The sequence below is a fragment of the Cebidichthys violaceus genome, unplaced genomic scaffold (assembly GCF_023349555.1).
Source record: "Cebidichthys violaceus isolate CVI_PGR_0920_01 unplaced genomic scaffold, fCebVio1.0.p SCAF_3, whole genome shotgun sequence".
Lineage (NCBI taxonomy): Eukaryota > Metazoa > Chordata > Actinopteri > Perciformes > Stichaeidae > Cebidichthys > Cebidichthys violaceus.
The window spans coordinates 14,319,002-14,329,935 of record NW_027176483.1 but is presented as its reverse complement, the minus strand read 5'-3'; the positions used below and the strand labels follow the sequence as shown (position 1 = coordinate 14,329,935).

At 43.6% G+C, this 10,934-nt stretch overlaps 1 protein-coding gene across 1 annotated transcript; it reads right to left on the bottom strand.

Moving 5' to 3' along the window:
* Positions 1 to 7,135: 7,135 nt before the first annotated feature.
* On the bottom strand, positions 7,136 to 9,527 carry fjx1 (four-jointed box kinase 1). Its single transcript, XM_068724059.1, has one exon. It carries the CDS (start codon positions 9,098 to 9,100, stop codon positions 7,817 to 7,819), a length of 1,284 nt encoding a protein of 427 aa, XP_068580160.1. The 5' UTR covers positions 9,101 to 9,527; the 3' UTR covers positions 7,136 to 7,816.
* Positions 9,528 to 10,934: the final 1,407 nt, after the last annotated feature.

Sequence of the window (10,934 nt, the reverse complement as noted above, 5' to 3'; positions counted from 1 at the left end):
AAAGAATGTCTTTGGGAGAGGCAATCTCTTTAATAACATATGATTAAATGATATTATGAAATACGAGGAAGACAGCATGTCTGCATGTTTTTAATGTTCCTTTTATTGTTTTTATCCACTTTTTCTTCTCAGTCTAGTGTCTGCTAATTTCAGATTCCCATAGTCCTCGACATTGCCAGCCATTCTGTTGGCCTGGGGATAATGAAGACTGTAATTTCCTCCGATCATAAAAGTATAAAGAGAATTTCATACAGCGTTTTCAATTTGCCCCCAAAGCACACAGGCATCCAAGTCCTCCACCGTCTCACCTGGCCTACTCTCCACGAACATGAATGGCATGACTTTTATTTTTATTTGATTTAATTGCTAAAATTGGAGAATTTAAAGTTTCATTGTGGAGTTGTCTTGTAATAATTTTGTTTCTCATCAAAACACATCGTGAGGTCAAACAAATGTGCTGAGTGCATTGTTTTGTTTACATGCTTGTTTGTAAGGCTGCCCCATCCTGGTCGATTAGTCAACTAATCTGTTGTTTTGGTCATAGTTGACCAAGATTTATAGTCAGTTTTTTGTACGTTTTCATTCTAAATTATTTATTTCCAACAATCTAATCAGCACATATCTGGGAGACAAAAGATTTGAAGTGGTGCTTTTGTTTGATTTTTTGTGGAGAAACTTTATCAATTCTATTAACTGTTTGACAAGTCATCAAAAGTGAGAATTAGTATTAGTGAGTAAAGTATTCGTAGACGAATAATTTCTTTGGTCGAGGACATCCTTACTTGTTTGCGTGCTTGCCGTCTCCTTCTTCCCTGCCTTTGTTGTTGTGCATTGCTGCACTTATTTGCTCATTTACTACCATAACACTGTTGATCAGTGAAAAAGTGGGAAACTGGCACCAGGAATGTGTAATGTGCCTGTGTGCTTGTGCATGCATGTGCATGAAAATATCATGCACAACAAAATGAGCTCTCACTTGTAAAAGCGTTGATCCATAGCGCTACTGGTGGTATAAAAATAACTTTACAGGGCACCTTTAATTTAACATGCAGTATCTCAGCTCTATGCTACCTAGATGCCTTGACCCTCTGTTTTTAACCTTGTAACCATTAAAATTAAACAATCTTGAAGGAAATTTTCTGGTCTGACAAATATGGCTGGTCTTATCAGATTTTGAGGCAAGTTAATTAGGCTATTTCTTTTGACGACGTAAGCAACAAGCATCGTTGAGATAACTGAACGTAGAAAAGGATGTTTTTTTAAATGATAAAAAGTCATGGAAGAAATGCCATCAAATGATATTGTTGTCAAGGACAGGAGGGATAATCATATCTGTGAGAGCTGAGATTTCCTGGCTCACAATGCTGCCAACATTTGTATCCCAGCCTAAGTTTATAATATTCTAAAGTAAAATAGCAGTGGAGTCAAATAAGGTTCATTAACTTATGTGTATACAATTGTGTTCTTTTTATATATTGCCTCAGTCTGCTGTCTCCTATACTAGGTAGTCCCATCTCACCTTCACTAAGGCATATCCAATCTTGTTCAAATGACAGTGATACTGCAGAGTCAGCCATAAACCCCCCCTAATGTTTGTCTCTAGTGAGCTCTTCTCCCTTCCCACCTCTAAAGAGAGAAGCCAGCACCTGGACGCAACCCAAAACGACTGCCGGCCTCCTGTGCCTGTCGTCGTCACCGCATGCCTGAGTGCCCTTCTCTTCTATCTACACTCCTGTTGACCTATCTACTTAACTGATTGACTGTCATGACATTTTCTCACAGTTAGCTTTAATCATTTCTGTGGAACAGAGTCTTATTATGGAACGAGGCAAGCCAGAGCGTTTGTGTGGTACAACAGCCTACTATACACAATTTACATAGAAATGACTGAATTACTGGGCACCGGCGCAGCCAATAGGTGCTATAATTCAAAAAGGACTACTGTGACCACACACAGGTCTCCGACAGGCCACAGCTTTCAGCCAACGCTAACATTCAGAGATCAAGTGGTCAGCTAGCAGGAAGAAATGTGCTGTTTCAGCAGCTTGTATTTTGTCATCATGTTTCGCACGTCCTCTTGCCCTTCTGCGTATCGATTTGCTTTGCACTTCAGGCACGGAAAGGACAAAGCCCTTATGACACAGTCACAGCACGCTGGGAAAAAAGAAAACTCCTCTGACAACAAGTATGGTTATAATGAGCAGATATTTTTATGCTGTTCAGTGGGAGTAAGATTTGATACTTTTATAAAGCTAAATAATGTGTGTCAGATATAAGAGTTGGGTTTGCTGAGTGCTGCATCATTTGCACACACCTTTTCAGAATTAGAAAAGTCACCCCCTCATTCTTATTAATTATTCATATGTCCTGCCAGCTCATTTGGACCAATCAACTCGTTGTCCAGCATTGGGGCTGATTCATATCCTCCTCTCACAACATTTGCATAAAATATCTTAATTACGGCCACAATTTTAGCAGGTGGCCATGAGAAAGAAGCATTCAACAACAAAATGATAGATTATCTCCCCATTAATGCACTTTTTTTTTTGCCAGCAAAAGATGGAATAAAACATTTCCATAAGCATACTAATTCACATTTACATAGAGATGAATCCAGATGCAAATGAGCAAAACGGCATGTACTTGAAACAGGTCCCCGGGCTGCACCGAGGCATCAACAGGGGAATATATCAAAACCCCGTCAAGCATGTCAATCAAAATGCTGTGTGACATTTCAGTAGAAGTAAGGAGAAGAGGGGCAAGGCAAAACATTTGAACACAGCACGGTCTTTACAAGGGAGCTATTGTCATGCCTGGGTAGACTTTGATTTGATAAACAAAACAGATTTTTAAGACATGCTATGAGGGGAAAAGGCACATGCTGAATCTACCTCTTTTACTAACTTTTTGTTTTTCCACTTTTACTTCTGGCAATGGTTAAGTCTTTCATCTAGCCCATCCTGTAAAAAAAATCTGTTATCATTTATAAATGTGACAGTAGACCTATTCTTTTTATGATATAAAATGCAAATGTTTTACATTATGACTGTGCAGGCTATGTTCTGACATTTTGGAGACAGAGCTTGAGGGACAAGGCATAACAAATAGGATGGAATTAAGTGGTGAAATTAATCAGGATTTATTTTTATGCATGGCATGACTGGCATGAAGCAAATCGTATTAAAGGAAAATAGAGGGAATCCAAATTGAGGTTAATCAGTACATGTTTCAAAAACAGTTTAAAGGATTATGTTCAGATCTCTATGCCTATTTGTATACATACTGTAGGCTATATTATTGCCCCAAATCTAATATAACATAGAACGATGACCAGGAATATAATACAGTAATGTCATATGTCTGCGTTATCTGATATACAGTATTTCTGTCAACATGAACTACATCGAAGACCTGAGTCACTGGTAGTCATGACAGTGAGAAAATAAACTATAGCGCTATGGAAATAACGGGGCTTTGTGATTGAAAAGTTGGATGTAATCTTTTCCATAAAGTGCAGCCCTGAGAGAATGGACAACAGCTGGACAGATGAGTCTGCTCCCTTGTGTATGAGTTTCTGCGATAGAGCCCTGCAAAAAACAATTTCCCATCCAAGGACACAAGTTAATTGGCTGAAGACAGTGGCCATCAGAGTTTAGGGAAATCTCTTGTTCGAGAAAGGACAAATCTGCCATAGAGTTTTACATGGTCACACACACATACTCATCGCCCTTATACATAACCCATTGCTTCACCTTCTCTTTTTTAAACTTTTTTATCTAATGCTTTTCCTATTTTTTATTCACTCTCATTTATCAAACGCTCGTGTGCTATCACAGCTGACTTTAAAAGTAAATCCATATGGCAGAGACTGACAAAGCTGTGTGTCCCTGGTGATGTTTCCAGGCGCACACACTTGTTAAAGTCGCAGCGGGTGATTAAATGGGACTACATACCGCAATTCCAAAACTCACACCTGTGGATAGTCATAAACTGGGAAAACTAGCCAATTCAAACATCGACATCATGGATTGGACTCAAATGAATTTGGACATACACATGCCAACATGCAAACAGAGGAGGTCACTACACTTAACACGTGTTTTTTTTCCTCCTCTTATTAGCTGAGGTATGTGTAGCCATTTTTTTTGGCCTGCCTCTATTGCTCATTACCTTCTACTTTGTCTTGAGAAAGAATGCCCAAAGGTCCTGGCCTTATGCTTTCACCACTGGTTTGGACAAAGCCAGGCTTTGTGCCAGCTCTCCAGGCACACCACAAGCCCGGCTGTGTCCGAAGCCAAAGCCCCTCCAGTCGTTGCCCTGGTCCCCCAGTTTACCCTTTATGGCCCGTATCCACTCAGCTGTGACTAACTGACTCTCCCCCTAGTATGTGCCGTGTTTCATAATGAAATCATTCAGTCATGCGCAGGAAGTTCCCTGCGCTGTGCAGCCATGAAAGAATGCCAGTAATGTCCGTCCATCCACACATGGCAGGCCCACCGGGAAAGGGGCAGTTGAAGTCAGTTAGTCACCTGGTGTCTGGCAAAACACACAATTTTACTTTTTAGTCCAAAGCCCTTCATATTTTATATCATGCAAATTAGTTTGGTGTAGTAAGCAACTGTCACTGATAATGACTTTTTAAAATTCTTAATTTAGTAAATTATTTTACGTGTTATCTTTCTGATAAATATGAGGCAACAGCCAGCAGTTTGTTAGCTTATTAGAATAAAGGGTGGGAACGGATGGAAACCGTGACCTTTGTCTCTGAGTGAAATGCACCCATCAGCACCTATAAAGCTCCCTAATTACAAAGTTATAACTCATTTATACACATGCCTACAAAACAAGTGTAAAAACAGCAAGCAGATTTACAGGGGGTTCTTGTCTCATTTTTGGCAGGAAAGCAACAGTAATGAGATTAAATGTCTCTTTGTGCCTTTAAAATGTTGCATCAATGTGAATAACTTGTTTTGAATAGGTGGTTTAAAAAAGAAAAAAAAGAGATAGGATCTCAGCCAACTTCAACAACGGTTTATGTACTTAGCTGGGGCTCCTTCCTTCCACTCGCCTGTCTGAGAAGTGTCTGTGTGCGTCTGTGTGTCCATGGAGATGATCCTCCCTCAGTTCCTCTGGAATGTTTGCAATGTGCACAAAGAAAAAGATCGGTTTGAGTACCTGGGGTCTGTGCCCGGGCCTGCTGTGGGCCCCTGGCTGGTGTGACTGTCTGAGCCTGTGATTCGGATTACTGACACAGAAAACAAGCACATCTGGAGGGAACCACACAACACTGGCATGTATAAAGGCATGACTAACTGCCACATAGGCCTACTAAATAATAACCTACTGTGCCGATGCCACAAGCTAGGACAAGCTGCACTCATTTGACCATGTCACGTTATGTCAAGTTATAACGCGCCAAGTACCAAGTTATGTGCATTAAGGTTTTGTTGCCTCTGGGTGAAAGAATGGGTGTGTGTGTGTGTGTGTGTGGGGGGGGGGGGGGGGGGGGGGGGGGGGGGGGGGGGGGTTGGTGATCTGAAATAAGCCAGGCGGAGAAAGGGAGAGAGGAACATATGTGAACAGTTAAAATGGGGATTCAACAACCTCTTTGATACCCACCATTAGTGTGATTACAGCTGGCATGGTCCCTGGATAAAAAATGGCTTTCTTTTGCAAATAAATACCCCCCCCCCCCCCCACAATAAAAAACCTCATTAGGGAAATGAAACTTTCATCTTCCATTTAGCTAACAAATGAAGTTGAAATTGATGTTAACAGTGAAGACAGATGTGGCAGAAAGAGCGAGATGTGGCTGAAATACTCGAGGCAGGAAAAGGAGGATGGGTCGTGAGTCTGGCTTAGACCTGCAGACCTCAGTTCAGCGTTGGGTCTAATCCCTGGTTTCTGCAGCCTGTCGTAAATCTCTTTGCAGAGTTTAGCATTAACAGACATGCTCAGAGCCCAGCTGCAACCCCTGTCCCCCTCTGAACGACACACGCTTACAAACTAACCCTACACCCAGCACATTAACATGACCCACTTCCCCTATACAACAGCCAGTACACATATTGATCCCCAAGTCCCTATTAGAGCTGCAGCAGGCAGTTGGCCTGGAAAAAGCCTCCGGTTACACCTGCTTAAGCCTCCGCTGCTTCTCTGCCACTTACGCAGTGACCTAGCAAGGAGAAACATAATTCACTGATACTGACACGCACGCTGTAAGCCATGAAATGAGGTGCGAGTACAAATCGCGTCACTATTTGAACAAGATGCACTCATCCTTCTCTATGGGGATGTACTAACAGTAGGGGTGTACCCTGGAGCTGGCCATACATACAAAAAAGTTGTAAAAGAAACCAGATGAGGTGCAGAACAGTGAGAGGCTGGAAAGAATTAGGCCTTCAAAAGTTTGATCGTTGGCTTTCCCTCTGAAGTCTAGAACCAGAAATCAGACACAGAGCTGCGCCCACAGTGGAACTAATAAGGAGAGGATGCCTTCCAAAAGGGTCAAATTAAAGAAAGATGTGGTTATGTGAAGTGAAAGCATACAGCATAAGGCAAACAATAATGCAGCTGACCTGCAGGCATGATATACTTTTTCTCCTGAATACCTTTCACAGTTACAAATTCAACCTTTGAAAATCTGTAAACAAGGCTCTCCTCTGAGAGCTGAGCACTCATTAATTGTGGGTTTGGTCTGCTGAGAGTTTTCTTACTTTTGAGCTGAACAGATTGAACCAATAACCCTTCCAGCCTTGGCCGTATAGGTTGACCATTTAATACTAGACTGACAAATATTCTGCAATCTGTCTTCTGGTTGTGAAAAGCACTGGATTTTGACATAGCCCTTTTCAAAGGACGTCAAATGATGTCAGTTGTCTCCTTCACTTTATCATTCTGGGTGAGATTATAGGGGATTAGAGATTCCTGTTGCTGACAGAATGGCTCCTGGGGAACAGTGTGCCAGCACAAGATATGTCCAGAGCACAATGAGAGCACTGTAATGGGCAAGTACAGAGGCTTACAGAGGCAGGAGGTGGCCTACTATACAGAGGCAGACTAGATACATATTTGATGCACTCTAATAAGGCAGTTAAGTACAAACTGCATAACAAAACACATAGTTTGACAGCAGTTAAATTAAATTACAGTGTATTTATCAAAAAGGACAAGAGATTTTGGAATGTTACAATGCAAGTTAAATTAGTGGAGCATCACATTTCCAAAACAGGTTGGTAGACAATATTTACAACATGTACAAGTGGCATGGTACACCTGTGAATTTAAGGCTGAATATGCAATTCAAACACAATTACAGGAGTGCAGGTGCTGCTATGACAGTGTACTGTGCAAACAACTTTCTATATAAAGCGAGCCAGATGTCAACAGAAATACAGAATTCAAGAGTCAACTTATGTTAAGGCTTAGGAGTTTATCATTAGGATTGCTGAACACAAGGCAAGGATCCAAATTATGGACGGGCTGCGTTATGATACCCATGGTCACAAATACTACTCTTTATGTTTAATCCTATTCGGTGAGCATTAGTGGGGTGAAGTAAGACAGGAGAGAGACTAGCCTTAATAATTCCTCTCTGTGAGGCATACAGTGGAAATATCAGCAGGGAGCTTATAAACATGTGTCAAATGTACTTATTTATAAAGTAGACATCGCATTATATTCACAAGAGGTAGTTCAACTGGGTATTCAAGACAGTTAGTGTAATGCGCATCAGTTTTGCACAGGCGTGCCATTCGCGTTTGCAGAGCCCGTTTAAACCGTGCCAACAAATCCGTCACCTGTGTCTGCTGAGTGTTCACAGCTGGCCGTACTTTCCTTTGCACTGCAAAATGTGTCTGTGTAATCTGTCTATCCTGTCCTGGAGAACGCCAGCGTGCTCGTCCGAGAGAAATCCCAGTTCCAGAGACAAAGGCTCGCTGTCTCTGTAGAGCTCCAGCAGCCTTGTCCTTACGTCTCTGCGCCTGTGCAGCTCCGCCACGCGTTGCACGGTCCTTTTCCTGAACACGCACACGGACCCCAGCACCGTATTGTGATACTTCTCCCACATGTTTAACACCCGAAAGCCGTGCACGAGCCCAGCCTCGTTGTCGATGAACACAAGGTCACCGCGGGGTGTTTTCAGGAGGTTGTTGGTGTCCCTCTCCATGACGCGCGAGTCCCACTGCAGACTGAACAGATTGCTGACGAGTCTGTCGAAGTTCGCAGTCAGGTAGTCGAACATGATCAGGTCGGTCCACTGCATCAGCTCCAGCAGCTCCGCCGTCGTCTTGCTCCAGAGCTCCGCGAGCACGGGATGCAGCCCGCCGCTCTCCTGCCTGAGCGGCGCCGGTGTGACCACCCCGGTCAGGTTGGAGACCCACTCGGTGAGAGAAACCACGGCTCGATCACTCCACTGTAATCCACCGATCCGCGTCCTCACAGCCGCCCATTGCTCAGCGTCACCGTTCAGCTGGGACAGTATTAGAGGAGGCAGGTTTGTGATGCCCAGCAAACTGGCGAGGTAATAAGTCAAAGTTTCCCCCTGCACCTGATCCGCGTTTATCCCGTAACGCACACATGCTCTGGTCCCGTCTGCAAAAGTGGCGAGCTGATTCGATATCCTGCCGCATCCGGGCTCCAGCTTCACTATTCGGTGCGTCCTGGCTCTCTCTCGCCAAGCCCGAGCATATTCCTCCGTGAAGCCCGCAGGGAGGAGACCCTCCAGCCATTCACTCCAAAATATCCCATCCTCCACCGGGGAGCCCAACTTGACCGGGCCCTCCCGCGGCGCTGACCTCTTGTTATCCCCATTCACATGGTAATCTCGATTTCCTGCGGAGGCAGTTTGATCAGTGAGGTTGGGAGCCTCAAGTCTGCCCCCCAAGTGCGGTCTCTGTGCCGCCGGGACAGCGAGCAATGCCCGGAAAGTTTTGGCTGAGAGGTCCGCTGGGAGACCATGGTGGGAAGAGCCTCCGCCCGGTACTGGGAACCCACGTTTGTGTCGCTCCAAACGGTTCTCCAGTGCGCTCCACACGTAGAAAACACTTGCAAGGGCGCACAGGAAAAGGAGGGCGAACAAGTTTGCTGAAAAAGCCCTCATGGTGAAGACCACTCTCCCCCTCGGGGACCCACAGAGCTCCTGCAGGTTGAAATAAGACGGCAAGAATTAAGAATTAATTTTCTTCAATCCACCGTTGAGCTGGAGCGGCGGTTAGCCGTGCGCCCCTGTCCCGTACACACCCCAAGCCCCAGCGGCTCACAGGGCGGACTGTTTGAGATCACCGGAAGAAGAGAGTCTCCTAAACTGTGTGAATCTCATCTGCCGTCCTGTTCAGATGCCTCGTTACATCCCTCCTCTGCGGGAAACGTCTCATTTCGGATCACCACCGGAAAGCTTCTATTGAACGGTCTCCATTATAAACCACTTGCGTCGTAGATGCTCACTGTCCGCGTGCACCTCTCCGTCTTTCATCCTCTTTTCTCTCTCCACCGGGCGCTGGGTGAGTTTGATTTGTGGTGGTGTCGGCTCGCGGAGAGACACTGGGCGGCGAGACACGTGACTCCAGTCCCGAGGTGGTGGGCGGATCGTGGGAAGGGGGGGTTCAGAGAGGAGCGGAGCAAGTGTACCGCACCGCGTTGTGTGGGTGTGTGTGTGTGTGTGTGTGTGTGTGTGTGTGTGTGTGATGTGAGAGGATTGCGTGGCATTGGCAAAGGCAGCCATTATGATAATTGATACCCAGGGCAGAAATACTTTGGAAATAATGTCACTGTTTTAAACAAATTACATTCCGTGCCTGTGTACCAAGCACAATATCAGCGGGGCAAAAACAGGCAGAAATGGATGCCTGATCCCAGTTTGCCCAAATTTGTGCAAAACATTCGCCCACCTTTTTCTTCTATTTCTAATTCATGGACCTTGCAGTCATTGTGGATCACAGAAAGCACTTAGAATCAGCACCTTTTCATTTTGGTTTGGCTCTGTACTCTATTACATTGGATACAAAATAACGGTATAAGTTTCGGGGTGTTCACATCCATATTGGGCGAAGAATGTTGGACATAATTGTTCTTTTTACATCTCCAGTTCTAGGACATTCATCCAAAACATACAGACAAGGCAACCATTTATGCCCTAAAAATATCATGTTCCAGACAAGTTAGTCACCTGACATCTGATCATATGATTCACTGCTGATATAACCTGACTGAAGGCAAAAAACCTCCTGAAACAAGCAAGAGAAAAACATAGCTGTTCTAAAGAATTATTTATTGACCTCTCATTGAATGGAAATCAATGCAACCAAATATTAAATGTGATTACTGTATTTAGTTTAGCATTAACACCCTCAAATGTTATTATCAGCACCCATTGCACACATTTTAAGGCTGAAAAAAGAGACATTTTGAATAATTTACAACATGACACATGCTGTGCTTGCAGATAACAATCATTTAAGTGTATTTCTAACACCTTATAATTTAGACCTACAGGTACAAAGACATTTCCTTCCTTTCCTGTATTATCTCTAATTATATTCAAAATTAGCCTATACATGAAAAAAACCACAACAAAAGGTTCAGTTACGAGCTTTTTACACAGCTTTCCTCCATATCTCAGCATCTTCAGCAGCAAATGGAGTTTGCTCACTCATGATGTACTTGATACAAATATCTTGTTTTTAAATTGTTCACGCTCCTGTTTTGTATTCATGAAAACATAAATTTCTGTTTAGTATTTGATCATATCCTTACTCAATAAAGTCAACTCCTGCTTGTTTCATCCCTGTCCAAGGCTTTTCTTCAACCAAATATAACACACAAACTCCTCTATACACATCTCCCTCATTTACTTATTCCTCATTAGCATCCCCCCAACTCTTTACCATTCGACTCATGTTGTTGAACTCTGTATCTCGAACGTTAGTTTGCTAATC

Coding starts and splice junctions, on each gene's coding strand:
- fjx1 (XM_068724059.1), bottom strand. CDS start 9,100: ATGAGGGCTTTTTCAGCAAACTTGTTCGCCCTCCTTTTCCTGTGCGCC.